We start from the raw sequence: 23,875 nt of genomic DNA on the forward strand, positions 1-23,875 counted from the left end.
CGCATCTTCTTTCCAAGTATTATATGAATATATTTCGAAACAAACTATAAAACTTGCTTACCGATTTTAACTTATATTTGATTCAATTTTTAAACTGGGTGTCATAGCAGCTAAGTAAATATTTGCTAGTGATATACTAAGAATACGTTAGATGGCGTAATGTCGTCGTAGTGTGTACTGTTACCGCTAGATGGCGCTTGTTCCAATTTTTAGTTTACCTGTCTACTTGAAATATAATAACATGAGCAAGAATTCAGTCGCAAAATAATATTTGTCTTACATTCATATATAGTAAAAAAAAACAAAGTAGGTATAATGCCAAATACATTTTTTAAAATCCTCTATGATACCGGACTAGTGATAAGTACCATGCAACTTCTATCTGTGTTAGTAAAAGATCTGGCAATCCACTTCGATTTCGTACCACAAAGGTTAAAGATGCATTAGAAATAAAAGAACACAAGTAAAAAAATAATCAACAGTTTATTGTTTAAAATTTACACTATTTACAATCTGTACAATATCGAGAGGGCCTTCACAGAAGGCATCACCGAGTCACTGTCTCACTTCTCGCAGGTTAATTAGTTTACACAGATCACTGTCTCGCAGATTAACAGTTCACAGCTGTCACCGTTTCATTTTTCACAGGTCATTAGTTTACAGAGGTCACTATAGCTTGTCGCGAGTTATCAAGTTCATAAAGGTCACACTCTGGACACGGGCAGCGGGCGCTTCTGGTATGGGTGGTGTGAGCGAAGCAGGGCCGGTGTGCAACAGGGGGCCTTGCGTGGTGGACACAGCGCGCGTCGCCACACCGCAGCCGACTTGCGCGACCAGCCCCACGCGCCAGAAGCAGCGCCGCATGCCAGCGGCAAGCACGCGGTCCACGCGCCGCGATTCTCTACCAGCTGCGCAGCCGTCGCCGCGCACGCCAGCAATAGATACAGCAGGCCGGAAGCCGCAGCGCGCAGGGCTAGTCTGCCTACACGTTTCGCGCCGCGCGCGCCCAGAGCTCTGCGTACTCGCGCTATGCCCGGGCACGCGGCCAGCGCCAGCGCTGTAGCAGCCGCCAGCAGTGCACCCCGCGGGACACCCACCAGCGCCGCCGCCGCCGCGGGCGCCACGCTGCACGCGCCCGTCGCCTCATCGGCTACCACGCGCCGCAGCGCCAGAGCAGCCGCGGTCCACGCGCCCGCCCAGCCCCACGCCACCGCGTGCAGGTACGCGGCCGCGCGCTCCAGCGCCTCCGTCGACCACTCGCTGGCCGCTGTCAGGTACCAGGCCACGCACGCGTTAGCGAACCAAGCGTCCGCCGCCAGCGTGCAGTAGTACGTCACCGAGAAGAACGCCACGCAGGGCGCCGCGAGTGCGCCCCCCGCCGCCGCGCACCCTGCGCTCCCCGCGTCGCCGCCTGCGCGAGCTCGCGCCGCCGCTGCAGCCGCCGCCACAGCGTGGCACGCCGCCATCCATACCGCCGGCCTCTCGGGATACCGATACCGAGACGGCTCCGCGCAGAACGTCAGCAGTGCGAACGACGTCGACAGCAGAGAGAACCACGCCATCGTGTCCATCCAGAGCTCCGCCGTTCTCTTCTCTGCGCGAGAATATCGCGAGGGCTGTCCGCAAGCAGGCCAACATTCGCCCGTCGGTACTCGTACATGGTTGGGCGGGCAATCTTGCTCCCGGAGCTCTTGGTCGTAAAAGGGCCACCTGGGCGGCGGCTGTGGCTCGGCCTCCAGCTCACTCGCGTTGGGCGGCCTCATGCACAACCTTCGCACGGCCCGCAGAGGAAACGCGGAGCAGTCCAATGCAACATCAGGCGCAAGTACTTTCAACTGGTCTTTACAATCCTCGGACACAGTTTCGCAGAGCGCGCGACAAGCGCTCACGGAGCCGGACACCTGCTCCGAGCATAACGGGGCGAAGGCCGAGCACAGCAGGAACCTCGCGTGCACCGAACACTCGCTTGTAATTATGCTCGAATACTTTTCCATCTGTAACAACGAAAACATCTTATAAATAACTTGTATGTACTAATTATAAAGATCGTATACATTCAAAACATGAACCCCGGGTATTATTAGCGGTCGTCCTCACAAAAGCTTTGCGAGGCGGCCGGGGACAAAAACGCCGGCGCAAATTACAGGCCGAGACGAAGCTAAGGTCGTTCTGTTTTTTCCTGGCGGACGAAGATTGAAGTCGTTATTGTTTGGTTTAGAAGGGTTCTGCTTTTTACAATCCTCAACCCGTTGTAGCTCACCCATTCCACATGGATACCCTCCTATAATGACCGCTACCAACGGACCCTAATGAAAGAGTAATTATATTTCTCGGATACATTAATTACAGTTTTTACGTCGCCTATAGAGCATTGATTGCAGATAAGGAGGCCAATTGAATTAATTAATAGTCTTGCAAACCATATACGCGCTGTGGAATTTTTCCCTTATGATAATCAGTGCGGCAATTACAAATTCATATGTCGACACACATAATTAATGACAGGTCCGTAGACGATCTTAAACGAATAGCTCACTCTTTACTTATGGCGCTAGTGTCGAAGCTGCACGTAAGATTATGATTAAAAATATTTTAGAAAGCTTTATAACTGCGTTTGCACAAAACCAGATCAGAGTTATAGCATCTCCATAACGAACGCCATAAAAACAATTTGAAGTTAATTATAAGAAAAACGAAAAGAAGCAATACTCCCTCGAAAAAAAAACAAACGACAAAAACGTTATATAGTTACGTTTGCTTTTTAGACATATTAAGAATAATGATACTAGCGCTACAAAAAATAGGAGATTTACATTGTCACAGAATAATTAGATTTATGAAGACATTTAAGAATTTGAATTTGATCATTTTATCCGTCCTTACCATTTCAATAAATTTATTAAAAAATAAATAAAGACATTTCCTAATTTATTATCGATTTCCCTCAACGCCTTTTTTAATTTTGTAATTTAACACCGAAAAATTTCTTTTAATGTATTCCGAGTTATAATAATCTGTAAATTTGGGAAAATGATAATTATCACAATAAATATTATGTAAGTTTAATAATAAAAAACAAAACATATTTTTGCTATAATTCTAATGTCAGTATCATATTTATTATCTGTATCAACGGTCCGTATATAATCTGTGGACGTCATCGGGTGTCTAATTCTACATAATTGTAACCCAAGACGCTAGACGGAACTGCGTACTAATGTTTCAAATAAACTTATAATTCCGACGAAGCGAGTCACTTTCGTCTTTTGTAATACGATCTTCTTGATACGGGCGGTCGGTTTTTCTTTATTCAGTTTATAAACACAGTGCTCATAAATTAGTGTCACATTTATAATCATTCACAAATGAATATCTTTACATATATATTAGAATTTTCAAAATTTAGAGTATTATACCAAATGAATTATCGTAAAATCAAATGCAGGGTACGAATTTGATCGATACGATTTGATTTTGACACGGCGGTAAATATTACACATCGATCTATGGAAAGAGACAGTTGGCTAATTTCGGCTTCGTAGAGCATTATCTTTGTCCCACACTGCATAATAACGTTTTGTTAGTCGTGCGACAGAGATAACGCTCTACGCCGAAATTGGCCGATTGTCTCTTTCCAAAGGTCGATGTGTAATATTTATCGCAGGATATTATAACACTATAAGGCGATTGGTTATAGATATGTAAGTTTTAAAGGGATGAATGTATAGTTCATTAGCTGTCTGTTAATGTATTGTATATACTATTCAAAAATCGAAAGTTCCTGAAGTAATAACTCAAAATTCGAATTTGTACATATTAAAATTAATTATTGCTATCTGTCGCTTTCCAGTATGAAAAAATAAATTAGTAACATATTTCAGAGTGATCAAAGATGATAGGAAATAGGTGTAAAAGGTTTAAGTAAATCGAATTAGAAATTATGATATATGTAGACTAATATAAGTAACCGGTGATGGATATTATCATCATGATAATTATAGCCGCCGGACGTCCATGGTTGTGATTTAGGGCTCCCAAGATTCCCAATAGGACCAGTCAGAATCGGGTCTCATACTGCGTCTTTCGATGACGTCAGTTCAACGCTGCACTCACTAATCCGTGGTCTCCGGTCTGTGGTCTGTGGTCTTCACTCCAGTACCTGAAGTACATTACCTGTCCACTGCTAATACAACGTACCAATTCTTCGGACAATGTCGGTAACTTTCATTAGTCTAAGCATTTCCTTATCTCTGATTAAATTTCATTGAACCACTAGGATCGCCTTTACTTTATTGCCAGCTCATTTTACTACACGTTTCTTTAAGTTGCTGTGACTCAGATTTTAATTAAAATATCAATTGACTGCCAGTAATTAAGCTCGCAATAAACATAAATGTTAATTAGAAATTTATAATGAGATACAAGATATATATTTTTTAATATAATAAAATCTTATACACATAGTTGAGTCATCAATCATTACCTTATCTTAGGTAAAACCGTAAAGTTTTTTTGGTAAAAAAACAACATTAATAAATCCTTATGAATTAAATAAAAATATGTATATTTAAAACTGGTTCAATTTTAAAAATCTATTTCGAATTGAACTTGTCTTTTCGCCATAAAAAAATTCTGATAATAAGATAAGGTAATTTCTCGTAAACTATGGAAGTAATTACGAGTAGAAATTTTTAAAATGTATGCCAGTAAAGATCAGACGCCGCAAGTGGAACTGAATAGGCCACACGCTCCGAAGGTACCCTGATCACAGAAAGCAAGCTCTAGAATGGAATCCTCAAGAAAAGCGAAGACGTGGCCGCCTAAAGCAAGCCTGGCGGCGGACGATCACTGCAGAAGTGAAGGTTGTTGGAATGATGAGGAGCGAAGTAAAGCGCGAGGCTCAAGACCGCTCAGGATGGCGACGTATTATGGACGCCCTCTGCCCCATCTTGGGAACATAAAAATAAGTTGATGATGATGTCAGTAGTTATTGTTACAAAGCACGAGTTACAGAACCCTCTAAACAATAAACACGTAACCTTAGGATTAAGAAGTGGTGTAAACACGCCTGACCTTAAAGTTATTTATAGATTTTTGTGTACGGTTCTTGGAAATTCTAACCGGGTACTATCTCGAACTTACTAGAACCTTCTCCGTAGATTTACACTACGAATACGGGTGTACTCCCCATGTCGACAGCTCAGTGTTGTTTTTCAAGTTATAAGGTTAAGATCTACGATCAGTGATATAAAGTGACTATTTAGTAAGTTATTTGGACAGTGATTTCTTGAGTGATTTGAAAGCGTAGTTTGGATTAAGCGAAAGATACTTTGTGTTAAAGTAGGGTGACAATATAATTTGTGAATAAAGAACTATTCGTAAACCAGTGATGTTTCATTTCGAGTCAGAACCTACAGTACGTAACAATATAATTTAAACATTATGTTAAAAAAGTAATGTTGAGTTATCAATAAAAAATTTTGAAACTAACGACATTCTTTAAAAAAAAATAAAAAAAAATATCGATTTCTTTTTATTCGATACCCAGTGTTACAAGTGCATTTATAAAGTACCAGTTCTTTAATATTGAATAGATTAAAAAAAACACACAAAGGTATTGCCAGTATTCGATAAAAGAACTGTAAATGTTTATTTCTTTAGCATTACATCCCGGATTAGGCGTTCGGTTGAACGAAATATCTTCACAATCGTATTAGATGACGGTAGGTTGCACTTCGACTGAAGAGATTCTTGAGTTTTTTCTACTAAAGTTTCGTTTTAAACCAACAATTGTGAGCAAACACGATTGTTTGATCTCCGGAAAAGGTTTCTGGTTAAGTCGGCGCCTTTATAACGTTTTCGTTAAGGGGTGGAGCAGGTTAGAAATAATTTATTTATAATTTTGAAATATTAATGCAAAGAAATTAAAATATTGAATGTGTAGATTCCCAATACGTTTATACAGTACCCGGCGATGAATGTCCATCGACTTATGGAAAGAGACAATCGGCTAATTTCGGCTTCGTATAGCACTATCTACGAGGAAATCTTGAATAGAATAGAAAAAATCCACGGCAGAATCTTTTGATGAGTCGTCTCTGCACATTGTCCTAAATCTCAAGGCATTTAACGGTCTGTAGCGCTTGGGCAGCGACTTGAAATAAAATAATATGCCAACTAATGTATAATTGAGTAAAACTTCCAATTTGTATTGTAAATATGTATACAATTTGGCTGTATTAACCCATAAAAGAAAATTGTAAATAATGAGAAAACGCTAAATAGCGGCAACCGTGTCTCAACTGCCTGTGCTTAATAAATGCGAAAAAAAATATTTAAAAAAAACACTAGCGATACAAAATAGAATAAATAAATAAAATAGCCCGTACGGCTGTTTTCTGTAAAATAAATATATAATTGATAAAGATAAAGAAGACTAGGTAAATGCAGTGATTATATTGGCTTAACAAATATATTTCTCTCTAAATATCTCGGAGGTTCTGGCATAAATCCACATACCACTCCGGTAATATTACAGGTAATATCTCGAGTTAAGGTTCCCAAAGGAGCCCTTGACGACATACGCAAACTAATTTTAGGAGAAGTACCTTCTGTGCTATGCTACTTCAAGCGGAATCTAAAAATGCTCATAACGCAAGTACGTTGATCAAAATCGTAAAAAAAAATCATTTAGTGGAAGCGCGGCTTAAACGACTTAAGTGTTTTTTTTTATTTATAGGTTCATTATTTGTTGTTATAAAGTACCTTTTTTTAATATTATCCGGTATTATACATATCTTTTATACAACAAACATAAAAGCGATTTAAAAGAAGGTTCTCTTTACACATTCTCTTCAGCAAACTACACATTTCTGTATCATACAAGGATATCCATTGATACGGATACAGATATTAACACAGTTCATTCAATAATGCATCTTATTTGCTTGTAATACAAGTTATATTTGTTCATCGCGTAACATCAAAGCACTGAAACCGTGTTTACTTTATTAAATCCATTGGGGCACACAATTCGTGGTACTTACCTATATTGTTTATTTGCTTCAATAAACATTGACACAGGAGAGTCGAACGAAAAGTATCTATAGCACCCCTTGTTATTTTACGATCGACTTAATAACTTCAATGAATATTGACAATCGGTCATGCGTTCAGAAACGACATATTAAATGTATTAAAAAAAATTCGTCTTACGTCAAGAGAATAGACGCTTTCATTTATTATCTGTGACATGAGTAAATAATCTATATTTCATATTAAATACTATATATTAAAATATAGAACATAAATATTATTATTATGTATTTTTGTATTTTTATAATTGCAAGGATTACAAAGTAATTTCAAAAAAAAATATTTTACCAAAAAATCCTTTATTATCAACCATATTTGATTAAGCATATCAAAATAAAGTTTTACTTCTCATTGATCTAGTGTTTTTACCGATAATTTTCCTTTATATATGGAAACACCACAAATCTACCGAATTTGGTAAATTACCTTATATTTAATGTGATATAGCGAAATAAGAAGATTTCAAAGAGTATAGAAAGATACTTTCTGTAACTCTATTGGAATGTGATTGGAAATAAATTGTGGTAGTACAGTTTACGAAAAGGACTAATATATAGCTACTTCCGCTATGTAGCAGTAGTCGTGCAATGAAGTGCACCGCCCGCCGGCCCGCTGATATATGCGGCAAACAATGCGAAACACAACTACCACCATCAATTCACTCAACACGTGTTTTCCCCACGGGGCATCCTCAGGAGTAATTTTACACCGATTAGTGCCAAAGTACTGAGTACTTGGTTTCCTTTTCTTACTCAGGATGGACTTCTGCAAAGTAACGCCTGAATCTAGCAGTACAGTTTGCAGGGACAGATATATATATTTACATCCATAATAATTTTGATATTTATTATTTCGAAGTTTCTGAACGCTTTTTTAGAATTTTATAATTACTTGAATTATTATTTTCGAAACAGTTGTATTTTGAATAAGGTTTTTTATGCATTATTTGACAGAAAGTGAACTATACATTTACCCTTTTAAAGTTTTTACACGTAATTTTAAACTTTCTCAGATGCGTCATAAAATCTTTCACTAAAAAAATATTGGGTAGAGGACAACAAAGCATTCGAGTACAAACCTATTAATTACACAGGGGCTCCCAAAATAGGCGGTCGGGTGAGCTTTGATCTCCGGACTGTTGACGTTGGATGCTGTGCGCTTGTTACGAATGACGTTCACTTTTAAAGCGTAATGAAATGTCAACATAAAATATACATAACTTACTTCATTCGTTTCCTGTCCTTATATTCTAGTTTTTAAAAAAATATCAGAAGAAAAGTGTTTCCTATTTGTTCATGTTACTACACACAAAGCATATCATTTAGTGTGACCACTTTCACATAATAGATTTTGAAGAAATCTACTAGTATTCCAAACAAGCCCTGATCTAAAAATCCACAAAAAACTTAAACGAGTTTTTTGGTAGTTACTTTCACAATATCCTTAATACTATAATTAAAAAATCTTGGAAACTAATAAAAGGTTTTTGTTTAAATTTTGATTAAATGAATTTCATATATTCCTTACAAAAAAAAAACTAAAATATAATATTTATTGTAAAACATTAAACATATATATTATTAACTAGTTTAGTATTATATACCTTTAGAAATGATTTTTATAAAACCAATAGAACTTATTAGATAAATTAAGCTAAACAGAATATTAAAAATTATCTTATCTGTTTATAACGTTTTTAGGTACATGGCAACATCACATGTCAATTAGACAGCCCTCCGAAAACCCTTTGATCGTCAAAAAAGGCGCGTAAATCGGGAGCGCTTTGAAGTCACGAGCTATTAATAAGCGGGAAACATAAACCCGCATTTGAAGTTTATAGACGCTGTTAATTTTTAAATAGACTAATTAGTTTTACGATTCTATTTTATTCCAGCTTTACTACTGCATCGTACAGAGAAATATTTACAAAATCACATTAAACTTTCTCCTTTAAAATGATCTGATCTCTATGTTTTTTATATAAACAATATGATACGAAATAGCCAAAAATGTTGCTTTAAAGTCATATTCTCTTAATGGGAAGATGCCTCTGTTCCAGCAAAGGAATTAATGTCGAAACTAAATAAAGTTTACGATTTTAAAATAAAAAATTTGGCGGGAATTTTGACAGATGCTTCGATTATAATTAAATAAATTCTACATAAAAAAAACATTCTTTTTATTGAATATTACAACAGCCATTTATGATTTTCACTCCATCCTCATACCTTTAAAACTGGAATATTATTAACGATTGTAGTGTTCCAAGTAAATGAATGGAGGCGAGAAGAGCGTTTTGACAATTATTGCGGCGCTATATTGTTTACCTTTTATTTGATTTTCAATTTTGGTATTATAACAACGAATATTTTACAATTGCCAGTATAATCTTCGACATTTCTAATACTTTAACAACATTCACTTTTTTTTAAATACAGAGCATTTTCTAATTTTAAATTTAAAGATTATTTAAAATATGTGTTTAGTTCTAATTTACAATATAAGACATGAATAAAATTAATTGCTTAAAATTTGCATACAATCGTTCATAAAAGCCTACATTTTTTTTATAAATCAAAAAACAAACCAATTTATATTTTACAGCCCATAACTAATCTGTATTTTAAAAAATGACAATTCATTCAAATCTTGTAATGAGTTCAATTTGTATGCAAACGTAATTGGTTAAAATGAATCGAAACAGATTAAAAAAATTATATTTTCTCGATTTGCTCGGATGAACGTAAAACCGAAACGAATCGATTCAGTATTTTTTTAATGAATGAATTCGCATGTTCAGTAAGATTGTGTTGCGGGAATTTTAATTGGGAACCGTTTTAACTTTTTTTTTAAGAGATCCGTTACGAAACAATCAAATTTAAAGTCGTTTCAAAATCTCGTTGTCTTTAAGCTGTGTAAATGTGGACAATTAATAAAATTTCCGATAAATGAATATCGCTGCCAAGTTTGAATTGGAATATTCAAGGTGATTGGTATAAGTAAAAGCATACCTTATCTAAAAATTAACGGTTTTAGAAATAATAAACAATATTTTTAAATTAATTAATGTTACCATCATAAATTATCTGTCTCTGCAGACTTCTGTACTGTCAAAAGTTCTTTTTTCTTACGCCTCAACTAGACACTAGGCAAAGACTTTTTATAAAAGAGTATTAATGATTTTTCGGTTTGTATTTTGTTTACATTACTCATTCTATTTCTTTCTTTTTCCTAATCTGACCCGTTACGAGTCGGAAGTTATTGGCCTGTCGCATTCTAAAAGACGAAATAAATCAATGTATTTTAATTGGAATTTTTTTATATACACTGTGGCTTATTGGAGTGTATTAAAGACTTTAAAAAATACCTATTTCAATCAACCTTTGCATCGTTGTTATTCCTTATTTTAACAGAATGTACACAGTCGATCATAAAACGCGAAGTTTAAAAATATGTTATTTACTCAAACGAAGTTGTTTATTTTTCTATGAGATATAAAGAGATACTATGTAAATTTCTGACGAACTGTTGTATTGCAGACCTACTTCCATCGCGAGTTCCAAGCCGGCTACTGTTAACCATCAGGGTAATTGCGTTTTACACGTACCAAACGATTTACGACTCTCTTCGGACGTTTACAGCAGTTAAAACCAGCTGGATTGATCAAGTGGGCGCTGATAGATCTCTATTTGAGTTTAAATTCGGCCCTGATACTGTCGTTAAGCTAATTTTGGAACGCTCCTTTACTCTACGGTTAGTTTGAAGTTTATAGAATAACTAACTAGCTCGTTGATCATCATTCCGCCTATTTTTTATTAAAAAAATATTGATGATTTATCATATCGTGGTTTCAACCCTTAAATGCCCACTGCAAGGCCTTTTCAAATGATATACCATAATCATCACGCTTGGCAGATGGGTCTGTGCTTGCAGTGTGGTATGGTACATAGAAGATGGTGAAGTACCCTGGAAACTTGTTTGTGAACAGTGGCAAGCCCATGTGAATTATTAAAGATTCGAAAGTCTCTATTATCATGTATTTGTACTAATTATTCTATTCCGGAAAATGAATCCCAAAATCATAATTTATCCCGCCGTTCTTAGGGTAAAAATAGTGTAACTATCACGACTTCGTTATAAATATATGTATTATTGTCTATAGAAAAGATAAAAAAAATTTAACCAAAAAAAATTGTTATGAAAAACTTATCTAATTTGAAGAATTCTTGAAAAATATGTTGTTCTTAATTAAATGTCATATTTTGTTTTTTTATTGTTGTTGTAATGTATTTAACATTGTGTATTATGTTATTATTAAAAGTTGCTGTTCAAAATGTAATTGTAACATAATATTTACGACAATGTCAAGTTTAGCAAATAGCATTTTTTTTTAAAAATGGCAGCCCTGTGTGAAAAATAAGATCCGACTTTTTTTGTTAAAATTAAAAAAAATATAAAATAAAACATATCATAACGCTATAATTTTAATATATGATTTAAATTATATAGTTCATTTTATTTACATAAATTCATCCACTGTCCAATGGTCACGTGGGCTGTTAGAATGCCTTTGACGTTATTTCTTAGTTTACAAATTAAAAAAAAATGTATGCGTTTATAGGTTATGTTTTAAATTAATCATAGCGCTGTCAAAATCGACAATGAATCTAGGTAATTACAACCAGAGACACCAACAGTTTTATATTTTGGATTTACCATTACTAAATTATAAAAATATTTACGTTCCCCACAGAACTAATGCGAATGATAACCAGTCGTTTGCTATCTCCATTATAAAGAACCGAATAAGCCCCGGGCGGTGCGGGCGCACAGACGCAAAAGCGTGTTTCGATATAAACGCATTAATGGAAGCCATTAAACCGTAGATATCGGAGTTAAGATCGTTAGGAATTAACGCGCGTTGTACTCGACGGCTGTAATCAAGTAATCGGTAGCTGTTACACTGCATACGAGGAAGCGGAAAACGTGTAAATTAAACATAAATTTACTGTGTACTGTGTAGTATAATTACAGTATTGAATTGTATTGTAGTGTAAATACGGTTATAAATAAATTAAAAATTGTTATTTTATTTTTAGCGTTTATTAAAAATTATATATACGTTGATTAAAAATGCGCGCCTTGAAGTATTTTTAAAATTACTATGTACTTATTTCTTGTAATTTTGTAACTGTTTTGTTTTTTTTAAATATAATTTCGAAAATAATAGTACTAATTGTGTTTTTATATCTTTACTCTTGCTACAATCCCGAAATAACTAAAATTAAAATTTTTGTATATACTATATATATTTTTATGTATAAATATCTAGTATGAATTAGAAAGAAATATGTTGACACTTTTAAACAATTCGACATTTTGTCTATCATTACAGTTTATTTATTTTGATTTTCCACAAATATTCATATAAAATACTTCAGTCATGGAAGATTTGTTATAATTGCGTATTACAATTTCAAAATATGTTAACAGAACATAAAGATTATTTATAAATAAGAAAGAACAAAGGAATTTGAATTTTAAGTTCTTAAAGTTATGGAATCTATTGAAACTATATGTTTTCTCGGAGAATTTTTAATGTACACCTGTTGTTAGAAAAATTTACGCTTCCTTTAAGTTTACTAATTAAAATTCGTTTCTTAATACTAACATTTCATATCCAGTCAAAATTACAATATGGTAATAGTTCGTAATACGGTTTAAATAAATAATAATTAAAATACTGAAGTATAGAAAATACGGTAAAATTTTAATAACGTACATAAAGCGTTACATCATCTCTTATCTCTGTTTGATGTCGAAGCAGTTAGGCTTATGGAGCTATTACAGCTGCGATCCGTAAGCTAACAATTATTACCTATAACTTTTAAAATGCAAAAATTATATATTGCAATCATAAGCAACAGCGTTTTGTACAGCAATCGCGTTTATCGCTGTTATCTATGTAATGAATCCGAAGTCTAACGCTTACCCTTTCTTGAAGCATTATTTATGAGATATTAAACTCTATTGCGGGGGTATAGATCTTAATTTCTATATAAGCTGTGTAATGATCTAGCGGAAGATCGGTGGCCAGTATTCGCTGATTGCGCTCAAAATCCGGACCGGTGCGTCTCTGAACTTACTCTTCTCTTAAAAACCGGAACACGGTTCGATATTAAAATGCAAGCTGCACACGATAATAATTTTTTTCTATTAAAATATTGGATACATTACATTATAGTTAATTTCTAAGCTACATTTTTAATGTGAATATTTTACTTCTAATTCTACATAAGTTTATAGAAACGTCTTAAGCAAAGGTTCAGTTTAATTTTCTTTTGTATTTAACTAATTTTCTACAATTATTGGGACCTTTAGTTACCCCTGCAATGCGTGGGGCAGAGACTTTACAACTTGGGTTATTTTTTTAGTTTCATTCTTTTATATCGCTTTCTTTTTCTTTTCATCCTTTAAAATCTCTCTCTTTCGTCACCTTTCTTCCCTTATCTGATATACAGATTGTACCACTAATTAACTTCAAGCCGAATTAGTTAGAACATTACCATCATCATATCAAGATTTAAAAAAAACATCATTATATCACCCGATTGACGCCCTCTGCAAGATTATAGGTCTATCATCACATTTTTAATGAACGTAATAATATGTGAAGAGGAGTAAAGTGACATCGGCGTGGCATTTTTCTGTCTTTCCCGAGAGATCTATTTTACCCAGCAGGCTTTGTCACATTATCATAATCATCACATCAGCTATTAAACGACCAGTCTTGCGCTGCCCGTGTCAAATAATTTCCCGACTTCCTGTGATATAACAGATTAAATCTAGTCCTAAAATGAATCAATAAAAATGATATGTCAATTACCATAAATTTACCTCGTCTCTGACAGCTGATACATTTAATTTATAATCTGTACTTTTAAAATATACGTTTTTAATTTAGATTCTTTTTATAGTTCCGTTTGTTTTACGAAAACAGTTTATGTATGTATTCTACTCGTGTATTTCCTCCTAATATTGTTAAGGTGTAAATCGAATATAAAAATATGTTCTCAGTGTATTAAATATATTTAAAACAGTTTTTCTCAGGCATTTGTTTTATAACAAAAACTTGTGATGTAACAAATGCAGTTATTTGCTCTCTCGGAAAAGAAAGATAACATGGCTGTGATGTACTCGAAGAAAGAAAATTTAAGCGTGAAGATATTTATTTGGAGATACTTAGTTTATCTATAGAATAAAAAAACAACATAATATAATCTATCGATGTAATGATTTTTTCTAAATGTTAACACTATGTATTATCAAAAATAAATATGTTTAAAATAACGATTTCTTCACCATAAATTATTGCAAATTAATTAAAAAATATTCTTACAAAATAAATGGTAAGTCATTATATAAATTGTTTTCGTAAAACAAACAGAACTATAAAACAAATTTAAAATAAAAACAAGATATCTTTTAAAAAGTACAGATTATAAATTAAACGCATCAGCTGTTGCTTTTATTCGCTCGTATATCAACTGCGCGGACGTTTCCCGCGCGCCACGGCTTATGAAAAGCCCGGCGCCCTGCCTTATCTAACAGCTGATAACGTTTTTTAATTGGAACAAGAGTTTTTAAAATTCTCTGCATTTTATATTTGAATGTTTTTAAATAGTACTCTTTATTATATACATAACCACAGAATTAAAAAAGAAATCTGATTAAAAAGACTACAAAACAGACTGCAAATGTGTAGCTCTATTGCTGACTATTTTAAAATTTGTAAAGATTTTTACATATATTTGCAGTCACCTGTACAAATTGATCACTTTGAAACATTAATTTATTTTTTATATTGGAATGTGACAGGCCGATGACAGTAGAAAGTCTGCAGGTACAGATAAAATAAAAAAATATAGCGTTCTTTACTGAAAATAGTTTTAATAATAATGATGTCAATAACTTCAGTAATAATAAAAAGCTTTTTATTCCGTTCCGTGTTTTTCCAAGCGCATCCATGTTGGACCAGGTACTTACCTATTATCATCCTCCAATTTTTTATTCTGTCCACGTCTTACTCTTTTGCAGTTCCGTTGCTACCACTCCGTTAATATTCTATTTCAGTGCATTGACAGATAATAAATAATAATTAATTTTAAAATTTAAGTTTTTCTATAATTAACGTCCCGAATAACATTTCTTCTGCTTTTATTATGGTTATATTATGTCCATTATACAATCTCTTTCTTATTTCTTAATGTTTAAATTTTATTTTCAACAAATAAATACTTCTTAACACTTTCTAATGTTATTTTTATTTACTTATTGTCTTACATAATAAATTAATTTTAAAGCGCAGGAGGGACTTCATCAGAATCCATGTCAGGTGGGCGCGGTCGTTAAAGGTTATGAAAATTATACTATTCTTGCTTATGATTCAAAATTATTGGTCGATTTTCTCTATAATCACTTTCTTTACGCAATCAGATAATAAAAAAGTAGGAAGTCAGAGAGATTGATGCGCGGGCGACCTTTCGATCAAAAACTGTCTCGATCCAAGATGGCGGCCCCGCTGCCATAGACACGACTTTACGCTAGTGGCTGACATGTCACTCCTGACGTTGACTTTGACAGCACGACGACGCTACTGTGCCGTCAAATCAATATATTTGTTTTGAGTCGATAGACGCGGCGAGGGTAGGCCTTCTGACGACATAGTTAAACTGCGGGCAATGCTAAGACCAGGTCATCGTGATCTTTGGGGGAGGAACATGCCTTGAAGAAGGAATCTATCGGCTGAAAAGAAGTAGGAAAAGATAACATTTTTTTAAGTAATATAAGATATATCTAGAAGATGTAACACTTATAAAGTTATCACAGTTGTTGCATACGTGACCGAATTCTCGTGTTAGTGTGTTACGTAACATGTGTGAGTGACATTCAGTCCACACATATATAACATAACTTGTGTAACTTTACATAGTATTTGTTACTATACGACTATTTGTTAAAATTTTAAAATGTTATACACATGTATATGTATATCAAAATTCCTGTGTACAAACTAATTCGATATGAATCTAAAAGTTTGAAGGGGATAAATGTATAGAAAATTTGCCTTCACAAATCAAAAGTTTTTAGAAATAATACATAACGTAAATAAGAAAATGCGTTGTTAAAATTGGGATAACTACATTTTAAAAATATATATATAAGAAGAACTGAAAAGTAAAGTCGCTTTCTTAAGTTAAATTCACACGACTACATTTTCAACAAGTTTTTATTTCTAATCAACAATATATTCACCTTCGTTATCAACAACGTTTTGCCATCTAGTGTACAAATTTTCAATGCCGGAGCGGTAACAAATCAATCGGTTTTTGTCTAAAATATGTCGACAGAAACGACGTTTCTTTCCATTTTCTCTAATATATGTTTTACTTTCTATTCCTGCAGATATTGTACTGCCAAAAGTATTTGATCTTTCCTAAGATCTAGGGCATAGGATTTTCTTACATTTCTATCATTTTTTTTCTACAAATTTTATAACATTTTTCTTCACAATATCTCGTACACAGGGTGATTCGAAATAGATGTAAAAGCTTTAAAGCTTTTCGTAGACAATTAACTGTCGTGTTTTTGCATACGAGTTACGGGGGCTAAGACAGGAGTTGGCTAGACATTTATACTAATTTATGTAAAACTCTTCATTGTACACGCTATAAAATATATAAATAATTGCGTGATAGTAAATACAAAAGTACAATGAGCGGTCTTATCGAGGCAATATTTTACAGACAACCAAAAAATAGAAACCGTAGATGGATGATATACACACACATACATATCATATCATATGTATACAGCATACATTTATTCATATATACTTATAATATATATCATGACATTGACATATAATCACCACATCAATAAAACACATATTCATTATTGGGAACATTTCCTCTCCGTAATAAACTTTGGTAAATCTTCACGTGATATCTATATATTGGAATATAATACACCAATAAAAAATTTAAGGTAATTCTGCAGTTTGTTCATCTTTTTCAGTCTGAAAGACTTTAAACTTACGTTGAAATAACAACTTGTAATGTTATTAAGTATAAATTTACATTTAATTATTATCTAAAATCTTGCCCCCATTAGAGATGCATAGGGACTAACACAACTGTATTATACATAAGTTTATAGATTATATTTAAATAAATAAGAAATTGTATTTCATCTAACATTAAACATTTCATAGAAATCTCAAATAAAATGGATAAATTTGCCCGCAACAAATGAAGCGAAAAAAAAAATATATATATTCATATAGTTTCACAAAATCCGATTAAATACTTAAATGTCTCACGATTATCAAAGTCACATTGAATTACATTTACTTTAAAATGGTAATACTTTGAGTTTTAAAAAACGCTATAAAAATGTTCAGTATCCTTGTAATTAGGGTTGTCGATTTCTTGAATTATAAATTAATGTCTTTATTAAGTATATTGCGGATAAAATATTTTTTTAGATATAGTATACATGAGTAGGTAACATATACATGTAATTGGTACATCGTACAGCTCATTACAAATCGTCCAAAGCCAATAGTTTCAGAAATAATAAATAACGTATTGACAATATATGCGTTTTAAAAATTTGATTTACTACATATTAAAATTGATTATCATTTTCTGTCTGTCCTTGCACATTTACTAACAGAAGTTATTGTATATTGTATTATATCAGTCTAGGATCGTCCACTGGCAGGCATAGGCGCCCCCCAAAAGATCGCTACAATGATCCCTACTAGCTCCCAGTAAAAAGACCGAAAATATAGTTAACTACGTCACCTGTCATTTATGGATTCTTCTTTAGCTGTAGATATAGCAGAAAGCTAACACTGTAATTAGTAGACAACCTAATGTACCATTACTCTAGTAATAATAAGACATTAGAATTAATTAAACGATTTAAACATAACTAATTGTTAAATTTTATTCAAAAAGATGCACTATTCAGTTTCTGCTCGGTTCTTCTCGTGAGATTAGCATGCCAAGATTACTACGTTACGTTACGTACGTTGTTACAATTTTTTACCGATGTATCAACCCTGAAAACCCCAATTCGCTTAGTACAATTAATTAAAAATACAAATAAATTACAATTAAAAACAACGGTCGACTGTTGACAACCCTGCAATCCGGCTTCATTCAGGGGAGTGAAACATTTTTTTAGCAATCTCATTTTAACATAAATAGCTTATTGCGATGCGAACGCTCAAATGAGCAATGAATTAAATATCACGTGCTGTCGTCGGTTTTCATTAAAATCCAGGCTTATTCGGATACGAAATGTTTTACACGATTTACTTAATTTCTACATTCTGTCTGCGTTTTCATTTACCCAATTAAGTCATTTCTTTGACAAAAGCGAGTTTTGTGTGATGAATAATGAAAATGAAATCAATTAATTTGAGACAGTATCACGATTCAAAGAGAACCGACATTTAGGTTTGTAGATTCAAGTATCAAGTTAATTGCCTTATTTATAGGGTTGGTATTATTAAGTATGTACATTGTTAAATTTCCTAAAGTTCAACTGTATTGATGTAAAAGCTTTAAAGAAGCTTATTTATATGCAGAAAGTTTTAAAAATTTGAACACATAATTCCAATCACCTTATATAAAGTAATCGCTGCGAAATTTTACATTAATTTAGCTTTTGAAATGCGACATACCAATAATTTAATAGTACAAATTCTGCAGGGACAAAAACCATAAAATATACAATATTCATTTCTATATGTAGTAATGCGAATTTCAAAACGATTTCTCTTACGTTATTGGTTAAAAATGAAACCATTTACTTTTTAATATAGTGTACCATGCATTAATTGGCAGCTATACATATATATTACCGATAAGTCTGTTTCATACAATATATATTCACATGTATGTATTACTGGTGGATCAATTCAATGCATCCGTTCGTAATGGATACATGAATTAAAAAGCCATCTCATTTGACCAGTTACGACCACAATAGACGACGGCACAATGCCGGCCGCGATCCTACCCGGAGAACCATGTAATTAGAGCGCATACCTTTCTCTTAACTCGAACCATAACGAACGAACGGTGGGAAAGATTACAACTATTTTTGAATAAAAAAAAAAGAATGTAATAAGTCGATGACGTTTGTGGACGAACAGACAGTGCGATCTTTGTCTTCAGCCAATATTTAAAAAAAGTAACGTCCATTAATAATTTAGGTTATAAGTCTTTTTATTATTAATTAATAGTAAAAGTTAGTTTCACGTTTCGTTTTTAAACCACGGCGCTTTTAATATAAAGTGTTGAATTTGTTTGTAATACTAAAATGGAGCGAATTAGTCATGATAATTTGAAATTTCAGAAACTGACAGTTAAAACTTTTTCTATAAAAACCCACACAAACGTTCTTGACACATTTTTTAAGTCTGGCAATAGAAGCTTTCTGAATATTGTTTGGGATCCCAATATATAAATATGTCAACACTTCTTCAGTCAAATTTTTTAATTTCTTTGAAATGGTCACTTGACATTTTATGACTCAAACTATAAATAGCAGGAATAGCCCTTTTCTACAGAGTATATATAAACTAACACATAACAGCATTGACATATATATTTACCCGAAATAATATAATCTGTAAAATATCTTGCAAATACAAAAATAACTTATCGGTTAATAAAAGCACATTCAGTAAGATAATTTGCCTTTAAATTAATGTTTTTTTGTAAAAAAAATAAAGGCTGCATATTACGAATGAACATTTAATTATAAAAAAAGAAAACGAGGACTGGAGCCGTAATCGTTTGCAACGTCAATAAAATGCCGCCACGACAATACGAAGCCATAATCGCCGAGACGCGCTGCTCGCTGCTCTAGTGATGTACCGATTCCTTTTTATCGATATTCATATTTAGATAAATTCTTTATTTTAAAAGCGGTTTGCACTATAAACACCTAGTACTGAAGTCAGGGGACTGGGCAAAATGGTAATAATGTAAGTTATAACGTAAATTAATTATTAACATTATATTTAATTAATGGATGCATTTTCAAAATTGCGTGTGATTCCTGGAGTACAGACTAAGGATGGAAAAACGTGAAAAAAGGACGTGGCGACAGAAGGTGATCAGACGGCTTTATCAAGGTCGCCGGAAGACGCTGGATGCAGCTCAGGACTTTCAACCTGGCTTTTTTGAAATCTACGAGAAATGCCCACATCCATCAAAGAAATGATAATGTTGATGATACTAAGATATGATAAAGGAATCTCATTATCGATATCGCAAAACATCACTAAGAACCGGGTCGACGGACGAAGAGCGAAATAAAACAACAAAGATGCGCCTGCACATCGCTCAGTAATCGCCCGCCTTTGATCTTGCCGCCTTCCCTTCAGACGTAACGTCTGTATTATGTGAAGCCCGCAATTATTGCAATTCAACGGAGATAAAACCCGCCGAAGATAATCTTTATGCTAATTAAAATTCTATGCGCTCGGCTCGGACATTTCATGGCTCTTCATGTCACCAGGCGAGAGATGGTAATGATAAATGTATAAATGAAGACAGCCAAGAAAACGGAAAGTCCACAGTTCATATATATATATGTAAATATTATAACCCAGTATTTTATATCAATATGTAATATTTAATAAAACATATACCCATTATTTGCAGTAGATTATTTTAGATATTTTAATTATCAAAATCCATTTTTATTCACAAAAATACTGCTAACTAAACACGGTAAGTTAAGAATCAATATTTCGTGCAATAAAAAAACATAACATACTGATGAGTTCTGGTGTGACTAGAGACAAAAGTACACTGTTTTCGATTCTAAGAAACATTTTTTTTAATAATTTGTTTTATATGGAATAACACTTTAACAATAGTTTAAGAGTACGATTTATATCACTTCACTATTAAAACTATCTTTTTTTAAATTATGTCATATCAGGCATTTACTTGCCAATGTGGCGGAGAAAAAAACCTTACAGAACTGTTCGTAACACTTTTGTATAGAAAGAAATTAAAAAATATATGAATATCAAAGTTACGTTTTTTTCATACGTCAAATGTTAGTTTGACAGCTGCAACAAACTTTCCCGCCCTCACCTACGACCTTTTCGCCATCCAAACGTAAGTTGTTGGAAGAGAGAAAACACGTTCAAATTTATGTCTACATCTAACCGGTTTCTGAATAACTTAGCACGTTTTTTAAAAGTAAAAAATCGGGTTGCTTTGTGCGACCGCCTACCTGACGTAATTAGGAAGGGCAATTTGTACTGTGAGGTTTTTTTGGCGGGCGAGCGCCGGGGGCTCTGCTAGAGCGGTACAAACTCGACGGAACAATTATTTTCTTTCGCCGTTCCTGGGTTTATAAGTTACGCATCTGTTGCCGATTACATGCTTGATTCGTTACAGATGAAGGTAAGGGAGCTGGAGATTTTGGAGATACTGATTGCATCGAACACTGGTTAATAATGTTAAATGCGATATCAATTCTGTATCAGCCTTAACACCACATTTGTCACTATTTTAAATGACAGCAAATAAAGTCCAAATAAAACTGCATGCAGTAATGTTAGGGAACAGATGTAAAAGATTTAATGGTGTGAATGTATAGTTAATTTTTAAGCAAAAAGCTTGAAAGGTGGTCACTCTGAAGTACGTTACATTAAATGTTTTTTTCTTTTTAAATAAGACATGGCAATAACTACAGTCAGCACTAAGTCTGCAAGCACAGATAGTAAACGAACATTAATCTTCAAATGTAGTAATTTTATTATTTTTGAAACCAATGATTTTTGGATAGGATATACCATACATTGACAGCAAATGAGCTATATACAATTCTTTAACACAGATAAAATGTAATCTCGTATTGTCAAAGTACGAAGTGACGAAAATATGTGCATTTAACGATTAATAATTGATATTGTTAATATTACATATAAGTACACAGATTATTAATAAAAAAAGGATGAAAAAACCAGTAAGATTTTTTTTTATATAGATTGCAGTTTTTTATGTCTATTTATGTCATAATATTTTTATAAAAGAAATGGCCTATAAAAATGTATGTTTGTATGTAAGTACATATGTATTTAAATATTTTACAATTGCATTTATTTCATATATATAGAGTAGTTACGTTGAAATCAAATTTTCATGTAAATAAATGTAATGAAATAAAATGTAACAAATTTAAATTTAAAAATTAAAAACACTGTTTAAATTTATCTTATACAACCTTATTATAAAAAACATTATCAAAGGAAACCGAAATATGATCACATAACTTGACTCCATGAATACAATATAATCTGTATATTTTTTTATCTTTACGATCGGCATGAAGGAGCGCGTAAAGGGATTTGGGGTGTTAAAAACTTTCTTTCATAAAAGAATCCTATGGTTTTTATGTTGTTCCATTATCCGTGCATACCTGTGCTAATGATAGGGTGCCGTTTCATGGAACGAAGCCCCAACGACTTCTCAATAACACTTCGGCAGATGTACCTTGAAGGGTGGCCATCTTTGACCGCCATCTTTTCAACTGACGTGTTACAATAGAAAGATAATTGTATAATATGTTACCTATTATTATTTAGTTGTCTTATTCTAATTACATAGTATTTTTATAATTTAACTTACTGTATATATTGACAATAGATATTTTTGCATGTGGACAACTGCTGTTAGTCCAATGATTTGATTTGAAACCACTTATCTTATACTGTATAGATTTGTCTATGTTATAGATAACTTTTTAAAGGAATGAGTGCAAAACTAATTAATAATAATCATTGCTCAGAAATTTATTTATCTAACAAAAACATTTTAATATCAATAAAAACTATTGTTTTTAATATAATTGAACGTTACATTTCGAATCGGTCTTGGCTGTTATGCTATACATTTTTATCCTTTACAAATAATAAATCATGTATTGTATGTTATTATATATATAGTATTTCAGAGTGATCACTTTATTTAGGGTGAATAAAAAGGGGTAAAAGTTCAAAAGTTTTTTTTGACAATTGCGGACAATTACTTTATATATTATCCTTTTTTAAAATGTTTACCTATACCCTTATCATCCTGTACATCTATAAGAAACTAACTAGACAAACGTACTATAAATATGCTATCTCCGGAATAGAAAAATAAACTCAACTCTAATTTTCATAAGAAATTAGTTATTCTAGTCAGAGGATAAATTTGCCCTCGGAAAATATGTTCATTATTGTATTTTTTGATTTAGTTATTTTTGATTGAAGTGACCAAGAGTCCGACAGATGTAGGGAAATAGGTTATCGGTGCTCAATTTAAGCCGTTCTAATCTCAGATTGTCAAACGTTTATTGTTTTATTGCGCCAGAAAAGATATTGGCACGAATTCGAAAATGGAACAGTTGTGAAGATATTTTTTTTTTTAACGATCCATTATAATTTATAGCAGCTATAACATGCTATTTATTTTAACGGATTAATATAAACCTAATATTTTTATAGTTTTATTTATTAGATTGTTTATGAATATATTTCATCGGTTTAGAGAGATTCAAATTTAAAATTTTGTATTTTAATGTATCTATTTATATAGTTATATAAATAATTAATAATCATTATTTATTATAATAATGAAAATTGGTATGTTTTGATATCCTTAATAAAATTAACGGAGTATGTCACATGATTTAC

General features: G+C 33.0%; 1 protein-coding gene across 1 annotated transcript in view; it reads right to left on the minus strand.

Annotated features, from left to right (window-relative positions):
* Window positions 1-464: 464 nt before the first annotated feature.
* Window positions 465-23,875, minus strand: part of LOC137918748 (frizzled-10-like) — a 31,023-nt gene continuing 7,612 nt past the window's right edge. Inside the window, exon 2 of the mRNA XM_068761637.1 lies at window positions 465-1,994. Coding sequence (XP_068617738.1) covers window positions 705-1,994 — 1,290 coding nt within the window. The 3' untranslated portion in view covers window positions 465-704. The remainder of the gene's footprint in view (window positions 1,995-23,875) is intronic.

This window comes from Battus philenor, unplaced genomic scaffold (genome assembly GCF_028537555.1).
Source record: "Battus philenor isolate CCGP_79_NKW_IND1 unplaced genomic scaffold, ilBatPhil1.0.hap1 SCAF_15, whole genome shotgun sequence".
NCBI classification, from domain to species: Eukaryota; Metazoa; Arthropoda; class Insecta; order Lepidoptera; family Papilionidae; genus Battus; species Battus philenor.